The sequence below is a fragment of the Armigeres subalbatus genome, chromosome 3, assembly GCF_024139115.2.
Source record: "Armigeres subalbatus isolate Guangzhou_Male chromosome 3, GZ_Asu_2, whole genome shotgun sequence".
NCBI classification, from domain to species: Eukaryota; Metazoa; Arthropoda; class Insecta; order Diptera; family Culicidae; genus Armigeres; species Armigeres subalbatus.
The window spans coordinates 190,214,074-190,232,853 of NC_085141.1; the positions used below are offsets into that span (position 1 = coordinate 190,214,074).

The 18,780-nt window shown below is 39.3% G+C and overlaps 1 protein-coding gene across 2 annotated transcripts in view; it reads left to right on the forward strand.

Moving 5' to 3' along the window:
* LOC134219683 (mitogen-activated protein kinase kinase kinase 11) overlaps positions 1-11,148 on the forward strand; it is a 91,562-nt gene extending 80,414 nt beyond the window's left edge. The window contains exons 11-12 of one of the 2 annotated variants that reach the window (XR_009981638.1): positions 3,528-4,742; positions 10,224-11,148. Coding sequence is in view for 1 of the 2 variants with exons in the window: in XM_062698501.1 (XP_062554485.1) it covers positions 3,528-4,475; positions 10,224-10,312 (1,037 nt within the window). In the remaining variant the exon portion in view is untranslated. The remainder of the gene's footprint in view (positions 1-3,527; positions 4,743-10,223) is intronic. The other variant, XM_062698501.1, reaches the window with a different exon arrangement.
* The last annotated feature ends 7,632 nt before the right edge of the window (positions 11,149-18,780 follow it).

The following is an 18,780-nucleotide window of genomic DNA, read 5'->3' on the forward strand; positions in this document are numbered from 1 at the left end:
ACCCGATCTTCCCTAAGGTTGCTCGTATCCCGGCCAGCACCGCGGGGAGGTAGGGATAGGAGTTGCTGGGTAAGAGGCTAAGGACCGCGAGATGGGGTCTATTTTATTCCTTCAGGTACGCGAAGTACCAATGGTACGCTTTACCCAGCATTTGCCGTGCCTAGCCGTGCTTAGAAGCTCATTGTAGACAACATTGTTGGCGTCGGAACGATCCGAAAAGATGATACGAACCTTAGAGAAGCCGATCTGTTTTACCTCATTCACAGATCGAAAATGTTTATGCACCTCTGCTGAAACCAGAACTTTAATTGGTTTATTTTTCTGACGTACGAAAACTTCATACGGACCTTTGCAAGCTTCTGGATCACTGTGATCACTGTCTTAATCCATGATTTTCTGTGGAAGCTAGGCTTCCAAGGCGTATAGCAATACACTTTTGTTGTGCGAGTGATTGAACTAGATAGCAATAAAACAATACAAATGGACACTTATCTGAACACAATGGTCCATAAAAAATTACTTTAATACAGATTAAAAAAAAAATGAACACAATGGCGTGAGAAACCAGCAACTGCAAATGAGAGCCTCTATATCACCATACTTTTGTATATCACAATACTTCTGAAATACAACTCGAAGTAAAACACAACCGTTCTTGTCCAGATGTGAGAAGCAACTGTCTGATTAGTTCTTGTTAATATAGCCTGTCCACGTTAAATTTCGGACAATTAGATAATGTACAATTGATTTGTCGCCATTTCACCAATCTGAACGAGAGCTAAGACATGCTGAAAGCAGCAGTAAAGCGAAGAGTCTGAGTTGCCATGTAAATAGATCGTCTCAGTGGTTGGTAAAAATGTTTAAAAATCATGCCGGACGATGTGTGTCCAAAATTTAACGTGGACAGGCTTTAGCAAAACCTGATATTTTTATGATATTTCGGTGCAATTTTTTGTTATTTTCGCTTGTTCTTTTAACACTTATTTCAAACAATATCATATCATGTTTTGTTATCAATATCACTTTTTACTGTTGATGTGCTATTATCGTCTACCCGAGTTGCAAAGCATCGTTCGTTTTTTAATGGGAGGAAGACTGCGGAAGATAGTTCACAACTTTGTCTGTACATTTCTTTTCTTCCTTTAAAAAATAAAAATAGTGAAATTGTGAAGAAAAAGTGAATTTGGCTATTATTGAGAGGGATTCTTCTATAGGTATTTTGCATTAATTTTAATCTATATATATAAAAACCAATCTATGTATGTATGTTCGCTAACTACTTCTGAACCACTTGGCCGATTTCAACCAAATTTGGTACAGACATTCTCTATCCTCAGAGGAAGTTAACAAAGGGGTGGGATGGTCATGTAGAAAAAGGGGAGGGGTGGTGGGAGGGGTTTTGTTCAGAAAACGAACAATTCTGTGTAACTTTCAACTCCCAGGACCGATTTCAACCAAATTTGGTACAGACATTCTCTATCCTCAGAGGAAGTTAAAAAAGGGTGGGATGGTCATGTAGAAAAGGGGGAGGGGTGGTGGGAGGGGTTTTGTGCAGAAACCCAACAATTCTTGGTAACTTTCAACTCCCGGGACCCATTTCAACCACATTTGGTACAGACATTCTCTATCCTCAGAGGAAGTTAACAAAGGGTGGGATGGTCATGTAGAAAAGGGGAGGGGTGGTGGGAGGGGTTTTGTTCAGAAAACGAACAATTCTGTGTAACTTTCAACTCCCAGGACCGATTTCAACCAAATTTGGTACAGACATTCTCTATCCTCAGAGGAAGTTAACAAAGGGGTGGGATGGTCATGTAGAAAAGGGGGAGGGGTGGTGGGAGGGGTTTTGTTCAGAAAACGAACAATTCTGTGTAACTTTCAACTCCCAGGACCGATTTCAACCAAATTTGGTACAGACATTCTCTATCCTCAGAGGAAGTTAACAAAGGGGTGGGATGGTCATGTAGAAAAGGGGAGGGGTGGTGGGAGGGTTTTGTTCAGAAAACGAACAATTCTGTGTAACTTTCAACTCCCAGGACCGATTTCAACCAAATTTTGTACACATATTCACTACGAGGAGGTAATCATATGGGAGGGATTTGGGAAAGGGGAGGGTCTGGAGGGAGGGTTTTGTTTAGAAAACGGGCAATTCAAAGTAAATCATGAACCCCTGTACCGATTTCAACCAAATTTGGTACACATTCTACATCATAAGGAAAAGATAACAAAGGGATGGGATGGTCATTGGAAAAAGGGGGAGGGTATAGGGGAGGTGTTGTCTTTGGAAAACGAGCAACTCAGTGTAACTCCCAACCCCAGGACCGATTTCAATCAAATTTTGTACACATATTCACTATGAGGAGCCGATCGTACGGGAGGGAAATTTGGATAAGGGGGTAGGGGTCTGAAGGGAGGGTATTGTTCAGAAAACGGGCAATTTAGTGTAACTTCTGAACCCCTGTACCGATTTCAACCAAATTTGGTACACATTTTCTATCCCTAGGAGAAGATAACAAAGGGGTGAAATGGCCGTTGAGAAAAGAGGAAGGGTAAAGGGAAAGCGGTTGTCTTTAGAAAACGGGCAATTCAGTGTAACTCCTGACCCCAGGACCAATTCTAAGCAGATTAGATGATTAAATCCTCCAACTCAATGACTAAAGATCACGATTAATGAATCATTATTTCTTGACAATGATGACTGATATAGATTAATGTGTAGAATCATTTCTGACAATAATTAACGATTTTGAATAATCGATGATACAAACCGTTGGGTTATGATTAACGATTACCGATCTTGATTGTTTGTTGCCACACTATGTGTATGGTTAATGATTAACGATCGATATGATTAATGATTGATGATTATGAATGATCAAATTGCATAGTGATCCATAATCGAGTAACCTTTATTCCAAATTTTAAAAGGTATGATAATTATATGATAATGATTCAAGATTAATAAATAAAAGCAAGGTATGCAATGATCCAATGTTCCAGCATAACTTCTGTACCCTTGCCCGATTTCAACCAAATTTGGAACAAACATTCTTTTCTTAAGAAGGCGAAGATGACAGGGATCGATCAACTCAACACTTCATCGAAATCATGGTTTGCCCAGAGAAAAGCAATGATTAAAGTGTTTCCTTCTGGACGGTAAATGTGATCATTTCTTTAAAAATAGACGTTTTTCCGGAATAAGGCATCGGTGTATGTTTTTCCTTCTTTAGAAATAGACGTTTGCCCGGAATAAAGCGATTTTGGGTTTGATCCCATTTTCAAAATCAGTCAATGTTTTCAAATGTAATCTACCTTCTTTTAATCAAATGATGAAATATCAATAAGAAAACACAATTATCCTTTTGACCTATTCCAATTCCGATGGTGAAAAAAACTGCGAATTAAACTGGCAACTCCGAGCAAGGCCGGGTACATAAAGCTAGTTTGTAATAAATTTACGTTTATAAAGCTAACATACCAATGCTTCAATAACCGTCACTCCGTCATCAATCTCTATTTTTCCTTCCCAGGGTCGCACTACTTTCCATACCGACCTGAAATCAATTTTGTTTACGAACGTGACACAAAGTCCTATGGAGGGGAGCCAGTGTATGAGGATCACCACTACGACAGTGCTTCTTATCATGATTACGCTTACGAAGGGGCGGTACAGCAACGGTTCAATGCGCCGCGTGTTCCTGCTATGGGCGTAAGTGCCGCTGGCCATCGGCGAACGTTGTCAAACGTTTCCACGACTGCCAGCAATATCAATCAAGGGTTTCATCTGGATCAGGATGATGACATTGAAGTGGTTGATGATACCATTTATAATCTAAGCCAATTCTACATTAGCAACAATTCGAATGCAGTTAAAGTGCCCGAAACTAGTTACGTTCCTAATCGTATTCGTGAGTATGAAAACATTCCAAACTACTTTAAGAGGCAAACTAGTCTGAACGCTGGTTATCCGGGTCACTTTTCTAATGAATTTATAAATATCACAAATCACGAGCGACCTATGAGCCTAGGCCTAGAGCATGGTGAAACGCAATCTTCTGGGGCTGGCTCCCAAGTGAAACTGCGATCTAGCATGAAGAAATACAACTCGCAGCAACAACAACAACATCAGAAGAAATATAGCACCGGCTCAAGTGGAAGCTGTGGTACGCCGGGAACGACAAATCACACTCCTCCTGAGAGTCTAACCAGTGACGATAGTTCATATTTAAGTGCGAAAGATAATTCCTCTTCGATGTCGTCGCAAAGTAGGGTTCGTTTCACGCCGGAAATCCTTCTGGATATGCAACAACCACTGCAGCACCAACAGCAGCTTACTTCCCAGCAGATACAAAGTAGCCAAAATTTAGCACTCGAGCACGGACCGCACGTCCCTCTCGGACGGCGGTCGTCAAGTGGCACAGTTCCGGTAGCGCCTTCAAGCAGCATCCCTCTCGGCAGCAGACGTCGCTCGAATACAAGTGAGTCCGAACAATCCTAGCGTTACGTTAAAACCTATATGGTGTAACTTTCAATTTGCCTCATGGTGCACTTATTGACCTGCGCACTTTTTATTGCACCGATGGACTCGTGTGGGGGTGATAAGAAGATTAAGAGATCAAAGATGGATATTTTTTTTAGTCGCAGATATTATGGGAAAGTGATTACGTGTTTGATTTCGTTTATGGCAGTATTCAGCAGAAAAAAAGTAACATTTATACTCATCTGACATACAATATCAGTTGCCGGTAACAATAACAATAACTATAAAATACTCAGAGATATTGCTCTGCCATTTTTAGCCTTGCGAGAAGAACGATAAAACAATTCCCACTAACAAAGAACAGGCAGTCGTTCAGTTCAAAGGTTTCCAGCATGGTTGAAAACAATGTTTTATCGCTTTGAGGTTCGACTGAAACGGCCTACATACAGTTATATTTATGCACCTTTTTACCCCGTTAGATTTCATCATTGGCGCATCCGGAGAAGGTAAGGGGCTTAACTGTGTTTTTTTGTATGAACATATTTTCTCTCCCTCCCATCGTGATAATCAGATGGATATGTATTGTGTGCCATATTAATGTTTATTATACCGCACAAGCCTAATTCGCCCGTTCCAGATTAAATATGTTGTTATCATCGTACAGCAGAAACCATAGTTATTAAGTACTGCAAATCTACTAAAGATTGGCGCTCCGAAATAGAGTGTTTAATATTATTCCATGCATAACATTTTACAATGTTATGAAAATGATAATTCCATTTTCCAATTTTGAATGTACATTTGCATGATAGAACTAGAGGCGAAACGCAGAAATAATGCTCTTATTTGCTCATTAAGTAACTGAAAATATTCGCCCTCGGTTATTTCCGGCTACGTCTACGATTCCATGAGCTTTGACTATAGGCTGCAAATATCGTAAGCCAATATGCCTTCTGTTGTTGAGCAGTTTTATGCCAGAGGCACACTCAAATTCAAACACCATAAGTTTTCTCGGTTTCAATGGTAAACAACTGCTTTTTGGTACTCAATTCCCAGCTTGTGCCGGTTGTGCTCTCATTAGCCAATGACAAGATTATTCTAAGAGGATTAAATCGGTCGTGTACAGTCATCCAAGTTTCGCATAATTTCCAGGAAATCCCAATATCTTCCTGAGTACACTGCAATTCCTCCTCTGGAGTCGATCGATAAATTAATTTGCGCAATCCCCCAGAGCTTTACTAGTGTCATCGTCTTGGCTAATGCAAAAGCGTTGCGAAACTTTCAGCCGCTTCTGTTTGTTCTGTTCGTACTCATTCCCAGTTTGGAAACTTTCTTTTTCTCTTTCCTCTGCCGGCTCAAGGGGGTAGGAAGAAAATGCATCACCATCATCGTCTGCGTAGCAAATAAGGACGAAGTTAAAGTTGTATTTCCTCCCTCCTACTTTATGGTGTAAGCGGCATTACGTGCTGAAACTCTTTTCCATCTTTGGACAGGTTTTGAGAAGCTCTGTTGGTCCGACGGGGAACATGGGTGCCCAGCAACTAAAACGATTAAATTGTTTTTGGATAACATGCGCTTCTACAAGTTCGGTCCGAACAAGTATGTAGGAATAGCATGATAAAATGGCAAACTCAGACAATCGACAGCTGAGTCGATTGATATATGATACTTTAGTATCTGCAGGAGATTCGTTTTTCCAGTGAAGGCTTCGAGAAAAAATATTTCAGGAGATCGTCTGCATTCTATCAGGAAACCTTATGGTGTAACGCTAATTTCCTTTCCAACGAAAATCAAAGATGTGTTATTTATTAATATCCGATACCCAGACGATTGGATTTCTTGTTCTTGGTAAAATTCAATCGATTTCATACTGAAATTTCGAACATTGCTTCAGCGCTTTTGTTTTTTGTGGGAATATTTTATTTTAATTTCGATTTGTGGTTAGGTACCGCTGAATGGATTGCCTTCGTCCCAAGCCAATTATGCTTTTCTTGAGAAGATAAGTGTTATGGCCGGATTGCGGTATAATTCCCTTCAATAGTCTTGGGAACCCCAATAAGAGCATTATTCTTTTGTCAGTTATAACAGGGCACTGAACGGATTGGATCTTTCTTGCTGCAAAGAAATTAAATTGTACAATGCGGCGCGCATCTTTCTTGTTTTGATGGCATTTTTGAAACAACTAAACATGTTAGAGTAAAAGTGTGTGGGCGACAATTTCTGAATATTCTTAGGATTCATTAACGTAAGGAAATATTTCTCTGAAAGCATTAACGTTCTCATAGAAAAGTATTGAAGTATTGAAATTCCCGTTTTCAGTGACCACCCGTTAGAAAACAACAAGGCCACTAAATGTCAAAATTTAACAGTGCCCTATTGAGCAAGGGCGAATTTTATGGAATCCAATGTTCTTCCACCTCGCGTTTTCAAGGGCACCACTTTCAATATTGAAGCAACGAGCAGCTGTCATCTTTTTATTCTACGCTTGCTGCGACGCAGCAAAGCAAAAATGAAAAATGTCAGTAATGCGTTGCTTCTACGTTGATACTGGTGTCTCTGAAAATGCGAGGTGAAAATTATTTGGATTCTGGACATTTTCACCTTAAAAGTGTCTCAGGTGTTTGGAACGTTATATTTGAATTCGTGTTATGATGGCGCTTATCAACCGCCGCGAATTCGACACCACCGAATTTTTTCGGTTTATTTAATCAAGAAGCAAAGTATGTTTATGAAATGGGACTCTTACCACTCCCAGGAGCTTTCAATTACCCCAGGAAAATTGTAGTATCCTGGGTCTTCTTTTTCTTCCTGTCCGGCCCACAACTTAGCGACCACCAAGGATCCGGATTCTTCCGGAGCTTTATCACTCCTCTTGTATATACGTTTGTCTACAAAGTTCTTCCAGGATTCCCCTGTCTCACCGTCTTCTTTTATTAGTGCCCGTCATGAACTATCACGTCATAGCACAATAATAGAACCATACAAGAAACTGTAGAAGGAAACATTTCAGTCAAAACGCCAAAAGCAATCATTCGAACGTTCTTTTTCATGGTTTTCTATCAGGAAACGAGTAATAAGTAGAAATTGGACCATTGATAATGCTGATCACTTCCAGGGCATTCGATTTGCACCTTCTTCTTCTTCTTCATCGGCATTACAGCCCCCACTGGGACATTGCCGCCTCGCAGCTTAGTGTTCATTAAGCACTTCCACAGTTATTAACTGCGAGGTTTCTAAACCAAGTTCCCATTTCTGCATTCGTATATCATGAGGCTAACATGATGATACTTTTATGCCCAGGGAAGTCGAGACAATTTCCAATTCGAAAATTGTCTAGACCAGCACCGGGAACCCAGCCACCCTCAGCATGGTCTTGCTTTGTAGCCGCGCATCTTACCGCACGGCTAAGGAGGGCCCCCGATTTGCATCTTAGAAACCTGAAGAAGAAAACATTTTAGTATTAGCACCAGAAGCGCGAAAAGAATCATGAAAAGAAATTAGACATTGGATTCAATGATCTTCTAAGTGCTCCGAAGTAACAAGTAGAAAAAAAGAAATTTCCCTTTTAGCGCTGAAACAAGTCTTTCGAGGGCATTTGTTCATGGTTTTCGATAAGGAAGCGATGTATGATTATAAAGTGGATCATTGACGACGTTGATCGCAGGTCCTACGTATTGTCCCAGAGCAGCGGTTCTCAACTTGTTTCTTGAGAGGTACCCCTTCTGAAAGTAGGCTTCCAGGCCTCTTGAAAGAACAATTCAAGCCCTTGAATCTCTTAAAAGTAAGCTTCCGCGTCACCTGATCAGAGGCTTCTGAGCCTTTCTTTCCTGCTTTCGAACCTCTTGCATGGCGGCTTTCAAGCCACTTAAAAGGAGGCTTCCTTTGCATCTTGAAAGGACGCTTTCAAGCCTCTTAAAAATAAGCTTCCAAGCCTCTAGAAAATTGCGAGCCTCTTGAAAAGAGCCATCCGAGCTTTTTGAAAAAAGGCTTCCCACCCTTTTAAAAGGCGGCTTTTGAGCCTCTTGAGAAAAAAGCTTCTGGGCGTCTTAAAACAAGGCTTCCTGTCCCTTGTAAGGAGGCTTCCCAGCCTCTTGGAAGCAGGCTTCCAGGTTTCTTGGAAGACGGCTTTCAGGCCTCATGATAGAAGGCTTCTGAGCTTATTGGAAAACGGGTTCTGAGCCTATTTGAAAGAGGCTTCTGAGCCTCTTGGAAGGAGGCTTCCTAGCCTTTTGAAAAGAACCTTCCGATCATCTTGAAAGGAGTCTCCCGAGCTTTTTGAAAGAAGGCTTCCGACCCTTTCAAAAGGCGGCTTCCAAGAGTTCCGGGCGTCTTAAAACAAGGCTTCCGACCTCTTGAAAGCAGGCTTCCGATCTTCTTGTAAGACGGCTTTCAGGCCTTTTGAAAGAAGGTTTCCGAGCCTACTGGAAAGTGGCTTTCGGTCTTCTTGGAAAGAGGCTTCTGAACCTTTTGAAAGGAGGCTTCCGCGCCTCTTGAAAGGAGTTTTTCGAGACTTTTGAAAAGAACCTTTCAAGTCTCTTGAAAGGAGTCTTCCGAGCTTTTTGAAAGAAGGCTGCCGACCTTCTTTAAAGGAGGCTTCCGAGCCTCTCAAAGCGAGGCTTCCGGGCCTCTTGAAAGGATGCTTTAACGCCTGTTGAAAGAAGGCTTCTGAACATCTTGACAGGAGGCCTTCGACCTGCTTGGGTGAATGCTTCCGAGAAGTATTGTCGCAAGCTGAATGTTGGGTAGTAATCTGGTGAAAATGGTTCTTGACAACAATCCGATGGGAACAAGAAGGCGAGGTACACAGCAAGCAAGGTGGATCGATCAGGTGAAAGAAGATTTGCAGAACCTCTGCAGACTGCGTTGCTGGCAACGTGCAGCCATGGACCGTGATAAATGGAGAAGACTTCTATGCACTACACAGGCCACTCCGGCCTCAGTCTGAAAAATAAATAAATAATGCATATTATGTTCAAGACAAAGTTTTGAAATAAAAAATCACAATTATCAAATGTAAGAGGAATCTTTAGAATGGGACACTCCGGTTTTTCACGAAAACAAGTCATTTGCCGGCTCTTTTCTCATGTTTTTTTTTATTGGGAAGCGAATAATGATGACCATTGATGACTCTGAACAGAACCTATAGAAGGGCTGTTTTTGTGCTATGGATGGATAGAAAATAGACTTAACCCGTAACGTAACCCGTAACGCTGGGTAGACACTTTTACGTGGTGTGTTACGGGATAAGATCTACCACGGTTACATTCCCAGCTACAGGCAAATTCTGACCCAACGAATACCCTCCTCATTATCCAACTCCGTGGTACTTATGAGGGTGTCGCTAAGTCGGTGGCCACTCGTTAAGTAATAGTAAAATTTTATACAGTTTCTGTAAGGTTTTTATGCTGAACTTTATTAAAATTTGACAATCTCTGGTTGGGTGTTCATATTGATTCATGTACTTATTGACATGTTTTTTTAGAGATTCCTCATAAGTTTATTAAGTAAAACATTATTGACAAGCATCGATATGAGAGTTTAAACAAATAGGCGAACTCATCGTTAAAAGACCTGCTATATAACATTTGATTTCAACCATGCTGCAAACAGTTAACAACTTTTCAGTTTAGTAATCATTGAAAAATATTTGTGAGGAAACAATCGAGATAAAATTTAATTTAAAAGTCTACACTTTGTTCAACTTCAATAACTACACTGTCTCTATTTTCGACTGATTTACGTTTAGTTAAGACGCCATTATCACCGACCAAAATAAATTACGAGGTTTACCAAGTGGTCTCAGCATTAACAGATGTGCAACCAAAACGAACCTAAACTGCAAATGCACGGAGGAGCAGAAACTGTACAGAATGGCCTGTAAATAACCCAGGTACGAGTATTTAGCGCTTTGAATCAATTTAGTACGTTGCTTCGGTATATTGAAGTTTGCAACGGATTCTCCCTTACAAAACTACATTGCATATAGAGGGAAAATACGACAGTAGGAGAGAAACCAGCTCTTATTCGGATTTATTGCAATTTGTCGACTTATAGTTAGCGCCCCATATAACAACACATACCCACATATAATACTCTGCAAACATTCCTACATGTGTTTTACGAAAAGGCCACTGCACCGAGCGCAGAGAACGAATGAAGCAAGTCGTTTGTAATTAGTTTTATCCAATTAAATTCGATTGTATTATACAGCATTAAGCGGCGAGGAGTGGTCGGCGCTATGAGCTTTAGAAGCATAAAAGGATAAGGTGGAAGGTTAATGAAACAAAAAGGCACTTATTCTAGTCGTTTAAGATTTGATAGTAGTATTTTGAGTTTTTAATTAATTTATATTTATTACCTTCAGAAGAGCTAGCGCAGACAAAGTTTTATATAGCATTTATATTGATTTCCCATTGCTCCAGCAAAGTGAATAAAAAAGGCAATGAACGGAAAGAGGCACGGTTAGGAAAAAAATCTACCACACGTTATCGAAAGGTACGTCCCCTCATGAGCGATTCCAAGCAACAGCATCAAAATTTAAGAAAATTTTTAATTCATGATTTTCTATTGAGTTGAAACTTTGCACAGTTTTTCAATTTCATCTAAATCGTCATTTTTCGATATCAAATCTTCATATTGAGTCACGACTAACTTTTCAAAAGGGTGTATGTGAAAATGGTTCAAAAATATTTAAAAAGCTGCACAGCAAAAACGGAATGTTCGATTGTTATGATTTTTTCAGCAAAGTTAGACAACTAAATGGTGATTCTTAAGAAAATGTGCACAGTAAAAAAAAATTTTTTTGCCTTTAACAATATCATTCTTGTCACAAAAACTCAAATATCTCAAAACCCTATCTTTTTACGAACGTAATTTTTTTAGGGAAAACGGTCCATTATATTTGCTATCTACCATAAAAAGTTGGTGATGGTAAACTAATAAACAAAAAAGTTATGACATTTCAAACATTTCACAATTTTCACATATAGTAAACAAAAAAAATTTCCGTGTATTTTTTCAAGAATCGCAGTTTGATGCTGATTTTATTGTTTTGCGTGAGTTAAACAAGTTGTTTGTATGATATTCCATATTTATGTATTCATCGATATTATGTATATTATATGTATAAATATTATATGTATAAATAAATAAAAATGAATTAATATTATCCTAAGTATTAAATTAAATGTGGCAGTTACACAATGTTGTTATAGAAACTCTAAGAGTTTTGGGTTTGAATTTTGGTATGGGTTATGATATCATGAAAACAGTTTATGAATACTTATTTTTTATTTATTTTTATTCAATTTTTAAAATATCGAACACTTTTGAATTATTATCAGCACAGTTTGAGTATAGTTTTGCTTTAATTTTATTTTCCGACAATGGAATGAAACAGTGAAATGTTTGGGTTCCTTGGAACGTCTTCTCGGTATTAAATTGCTCGCTGAGCTCTGAAGCCTTTATTTCGTACTCTTCAGTAGTAGTATAAAAAAATGATAATTCGGTTAAATCTTTTTCTTTTCTACGATTAGCCCAAACAAAAGTTCTTTCGCAGTTTTAATTGGATGCTCACGTTCTTTGGCTAAACTTGCTCTTGTGGCCATGCGCTTTATTGTTCCTCCAATAGCATCACAAGGACCTTTGCCATGTGATGTAGCAAAAAAATACCATTCTGCATCAATTCCGTACATTGATTTAAATTGACATAGGCTCGAAAAATTCTTACGATTTTTGTACTGCGACGCTGCTCCATCAGACATGAAATATATCTTTTTGACTTCTTTATGCTTATCAACGCGTAAAAAGTTAATCATTTTTTCAATAAACAAGTTTACGGATACTGAATCGTGTCTTAAATCTTCGGAAATTATAATAAAACTTAAGTGTTCAATTTGCGTACTTCCATTAAAATAAATAACGAATGGATGAATTGTAACTTGTTGTACGTTCCAGTGATGGGACTGCACTTCATCTTGCAATACAAAGCTGTAATTTTCAGAAAAATCACAAATGACTAAAAATTCACCATTTTGTAATGTATTTTTCGTATTTTTTAAAAAGCTGGATTGTTCTGTTTTAATGAAATCGTGAGGGATTAAACTTTCTAATTTCAAGCAAAAATATGACACAAACTCATCTACAGGTTTTACAATAGTTTCTATGTCACACCTATCCGTGGTCACCCATTGCTCAAATGATAACTGATCAATATATTTTTCTTCAAACTCAGCGAATAAAGTATTTTCCAATGATGAAGAATCTGGACAATCCGAACAAGATCGTAGATAGCAATTTGATGTTGTATTTTCACACAAAAGACTACCAGTTAACATTTTAATATCCTTTGTTAAATTGATTCTTTTCAAACTATGTAAAATAAGATTAATATTCTCATGGGTTGTGCACACACACACATTATGTGGTCCTGAATTGGAAAGAAGCTTACATTGCCTTGGCCGAAGGCTTGCAAATGAGGAAAAACCTATTTTAATATTATCGTGAATTTCCTTGAAGCGTGTGTACGCTTCTTTCAAAGTCGTCATCATTAATCGTTTTTGGATTGCTTGACGCTTTCCATCTTTTTTACTGATACATAATCCTTTTGACCCGGCATAACTCGCCTTACTTCATAATCTTCAAAAGATTGGACTACCATCTCTTTTGACTCATCTGATAATGCAGTGATAGACCTAGTATTGTTGATTGAAATACAGTTATGCTTCTATTGTTTTGCCTCTTACTGTATTTCTATTGGTTTTGAACTCATCAATGGCATCCTGAATAGACCACGAACTTGGCAGCATCGACAAAATCAATAATTTTTCTTTCCTTGTCGTGGCTGCATTCGAGAACCTTTCCTTCATATTTATAATTACCTCATCGTAGTCTGTATTTTCCACATCATCAGGTCCCTAATTTGAAGAGGTTTCTTCGTACAGCTTCGTTTATTTCACGGTATTTTTCTCCGGGTAATAAACGTAGTCCATCTTACTCCATTTAATCGGAGTCACTTTTATCCCAGCTATGCCCTCGTTAAAGCGTTCGATGTTGACCTTTTGGATACACTCATCTTCCGATTGATTTGTTGAAACAGATTTCGCTGATGGTACGGTGGCAAGGCTCTCAGCACTTAATACTTCTGGTAATTCCTCAGTTGTTGTCGATACATCTGGCAATTCCTCAGTTGCTGTCGTTTTCGAACTTCCTGCGCTCTGCTCAACCGATGATATACAGATTGCTCTTTTGTCAACGTTTAGACGGCAGGACGTGCAAATGCGTAAATTTGTATTCAATGTGGACATTGGAGCATAACCAGTCGCTTTCAGTTTATCTATGGTGCTTTCGGTGAGATTTCGTAACTCTTTTGAACACTTTTTTCCATCAAACGGCCTACAACAGTTGAGAAAGCGGCTACTCATGTTGTTCGTAATATTTCAATAAACAAAATCACTTTTAAGTTTTTACTGACTAGTTTGGTGTCATTTGTGACTGCAGAAAAATTACTATAAGATCTTTAACAACCTTAGTAGTAGTAATTTTTTGCTTTTTCGTGAGCATTGTCATGGTATGTACCTATCATGCATTTGTTGTTGTTGAAGATACCCGTTTCCTCCCGATCATAAAGTCTATTCTCTAAGAGGTATATTTTTTGCAGGTAAACTATAGACGTACACGTGTATATAAATCTTTGATTTTGCAGCTTTTGTCTTAAAAATAACATTTCTGATATGTTTCTATCAACGTTATTATCAACAGGTTTCAACACTATTAAAAGAATTTTCGCCAGTCACGTGCAATGAAAATTATGACACTATCAATACTTTTGATCACAACACTGGATCGTGTCTAAGTTTCTTATAGATGCTATGAATAATTAAATCAAAATATCATGAAAACAATTTGTTTAAATCACGTCCCTTAACAATAAAATCTGCATCAAACTGCAATTCTCGAAATAACTTACACAGAAAAAAAATTTTTTTTACTAAATGTGAAAATTGTGAAATGTTTGAAATGTCATAACTTTTTTGTTTATTAGTTTACCATCACCAAATTTTTATGGTAGATAGCTAATATAATGGACCGTTTTCCCTAAAAAATTACGTTCGAAAAAGATAGGGTTTTGAGATATTTGAGTTTTTGTGACAAAATGATATTTTTAAAGGCAAAAAAAATTTTTTTACTGTGCACATTTTCTTAAGAATCACCATTTAGTTGTCTAACTTTGCTGAAAAAATCATAACAATCGAACATTCCGTTTTTGCTGTGCAGCTTTTTAAATATTTTTGAACCATTTTCACATACACCCTTTTGAAAAGTTAGTCGTGACTCAATATGAAGATTTGATATCGAAAAATGACGATTTAGATGAAATTGAAAAACTGTGCAGAGTTTCAAATATTTTCGAAATGGTCGCTCAGGATCGACTGACATGCCCCCGTGGAATGCCTCTCATGTGATTGCGTATCCCTGCCGAGGACGGAGAAAATAAATCGATGATAAATTACATCCTCTGTGTTTCATTTTTTTTGCCTCTCACCGTCCATAACAAATAGACCTGTATTATGTCCCATAAATTTCTATTTTAATTATACTGTTTGCTAAACCTTGCTCCTCCTTTGTCGTTGGTAAGTACAAAGTCGTTCCAAGCTGGATTAGCACATGTTTTTGAATAGTACTTCCAAACATAGAAAACTTTCTTGGAAACATGTAGTTTTGCCGAAATCATAAATTTTAGAACGCATTTTTTGTTCTGGAAAAATGTCTGTAAAAATCTACCCTATCTAAAGGTAGCCTCACACCTCGGGAATTTGGTCCGCGGATTTTTTCCCCATGCATTTTTGCATATGCGATGTTTTCGGGATTTGGGCACGGAAAATCAAAATCCCGGCCCCATTTAAAATGCACGGGGATCAAAATCCGGCGGAAAATTTTCCCGAGGCGTAAGGCAGCCTTAAAACCTTATATATTTAATGAAAACTTTTATCAACTTCATCCGGGCAATCGATCGATCACGCGATCGAGCAATCTCATATTCGACCTACAGAAAACTTTGAATATCCCTCCGCGTAAGATATTGGCAAGAAGCATCACATGCGTTATGGCCGGGTCAAGATCAATCAACCGATCACTTGTTATTTCAGCATTATCGTATCGGGTAAGTATTTTGGCTGTTTTAGCTCACCGTGCACCTTTGTCGATCTTGTTACATCCGTCTGACGCATTTGGCTGCCAGGATATTGGAAGCTATCAATATTCTCCACTGATTTCCTGGCTACTGTTGAGCTGGAAAAGGTCGCAGTGTTTACATCTAACGATTTTGTTAGTAGCTCATGGCTAAACCTGTCGAAGAGGAGCGCTCGGTAAGGTTCCTTGAGCTTACTCTTCCTATCAGAGCTCCTTTTTTCTGCTGCTGTTTTTATTCAACCAAGACGAAACCCCCCAACAGAGTGTTGTTGCTTCTCCAGGATTGTCTTGGGATAGGATATTGTGTTAGTTGTAGAGAATATTCTATCTGGATTCACTTCTGTAAGCGATGCGATCTATGGGATGGGATATAAATACGCGCATTGAAAATACTCTACTCACGTTTCTACCTATCAAACCGGCGTATAACCTAAAATACGACCATACGCTAGTGCGCGTTAATTAATTTCACGGCCGAACAAAGCAGAACAAATTATTTCGGATGATCGCGCGATCGTTCTGCGTGCTTCTTTAAAACACGAACACACACTCTTTATCTATTCACCGATCGCACATAGCACAACCCAACAAGGGGGCCCTCCTTAGCCATGCGGTAAGACCTTAGCCAGGGTAAGACGCGCGGCTACAAAGCAAGACCATGCTGAGTGTGGCTGGATTCGATTCCCGGTGCCGGTCTAGGCAATTTTCGGATTGGAAATTGTATCGACTTCCCTGGGCATAAACGTATCATCGTGCTAGCCTCATGATATACGAATGCAAAAATTGTAACCTGGCTTAGGAACCCCGCAGTTAATAACTGCCCAAGTAACCAATAAGCACTATATTTCGCCAAATCTGCCATATAGTGCTACTTTAATGCTTTTAAGTTTTTAAATAGCCGTAAAGCGGCCCTATATGGCGGTTTGGCGTAATATAGTGCTAATGGTTACTTGGGTGTGGAAGTGCTTAATGAACACTAAGCTGCGAGGTGGCTCTGTCCCAGTGTGGGGATGTAATGCCAATAAGAAGAAGAAGAAGAAGAAGAAGAAGAAGAACATAGCACAACCCCGTATTTCGCGATTATTCTGTGTCCTAACACGAACGCGTCCAATCATGCACTCCCGTCCCATGCAGTCGTTCTGCGTCCAACACAAACACGAACAACCTTGCACTCTGGTGTAGTATGACGATTTCAGTAGTGACAAAAGGTTATTTATATCATTAATCATTACTATGTCTGAAACTCGATTTATGCATATGGAGGGTAACCACTTCCTTCGGAGGGGTTTGATCCCACGAAACCAGTACGCTAGAAAGGTGCTTTTCTCTACTAAGATACAAAGGACCACGTACTCATTTATTATTTACTCAGACTAAGGACGGAGTGGCCTGTGCAGTGCATAAAGGTCTAGTCCATTTCCCTGTGCTACGTGCCCGACTCGCCGCAGTCATCCGATTTTCATAGTGTGAACGATGGATGGTTCTCCCAACAGCTGATGCAACTCGTGATTTGCACCCCACCATAGATGGTACATACACCGCACTTTCTTTTCGAAAATGCGCGTAACTATATACACGAGATCCAATTAAGGATCCAATAATGAAATTGTTTAGAAATAATTGGTAGAATTTCTAATGATTTCTTAATACCTAGGAAATACAGGATCCGAATTATATTGAAGTCCCAAAAACGTAAAATATTTGGAGCTATCTTCGGAGTCCCTGATTCTTATAATGTCCGTAGTCTGCTTGGAATTCTCTACAATAATTTCGTTGGTTCGTTCGTTTTTATTTCTATCACAAAGCAAATCATGTATAAGCCTATGGTTTGAATCTGCGAGATGAGTTCGATCTAATATTTTTGTTATCACCCGAATGCTGTAAATTTATACGGCTCTCTATTATACACATGTAGCTTGCCATGTTATATTGTTTTACACTTCTTTCTATAAGCCAATGTATTGCCTGAAATGCGAGAGAAGAGATAAGCCCCAAACGCAATACAACGGAACGGCGACGGAAACGGAAAATTTGACAGTTAGCCCATATATTTTCTGTCAAATTTGCCGTTTCCGTCGCCGTTCCGTTATATTGCGTTTGGGGCTATAATGTGCCTATCTGACCACTATCCATATACATTAAGATAGCCGATGAGTCCGTTGATCATCTCGCCTAGAGGCAGTTCACCAAACAATTTAAGCTGAAAAAGCTAGTTCTTAGCTGTAGAAGACTATTCTTGGTTTAATAAGTGCTCTATCAGCATCAAATTTTTGTTGGAAGTACATTGAGATTTCGGAAGAAATTGAGATTTCGATCGCAATCCCATTGCGTAAGTTTATCCTTGGTGCGGCGAGAAAGGAGTGAATGATATGCCAGTAAATCTTCAAACGACAGTGTTTGTACCGATCCGCGTATTCGCGACGTAATCCTCGCAATTCGTCCGCGTCCGGAAAGAGAAAATCGATTTCGTTCGCGTTCGTTCCGCCCTAGATCTGTGCAAAAATGCCGGACAAAAAGCGTGAGTAAAAGTTATCCGATTTCAACGTAGTGGTGAAAGGACTTATAGCCCATTGTACTGGAGTATAACATTTTTAAACACTACGAAGGAAACCGTATTAGTTGTCAGATTTCTGTTAGACTTGAAGGACTGGACAGAGTGTATCGAGACTTCCTCAAGTTGCAAGCGGAAATCGAAAAGTGCGATGATGCGAAGAATTTGTACACGCATCTGGTGAAGTGCAGAGGATCATAATTGGGCAACTTCCATCTTCGACTGCCACAAATTGATCTTCCCAAATTCGCTTGGGAAGTAGCTATCCTTTCGTGACACCTTCACGTCGATGATGCACTCGAATGCCGACATTCCAACTGTAGCCAACGACGATAATCGAAAGGCTATCGTCTGACCTAGTGGGTCGTAAGCCGGTCGTCATAGCAGGAGATTTGAACGCTTGGGCAGTGGAGTGGGGCAGCCGTTGAACCAATCGAATGGGTCATGCGTTGATAGAGGCTCTTGCGAAGCTTGACGCAGTGTTAGTCATTATGGTTGTGCTAGCACGTTCAGAAGAAACGGGATCTAGTCTTAGATTGACGTAACGTTGGTCTGCCACCAG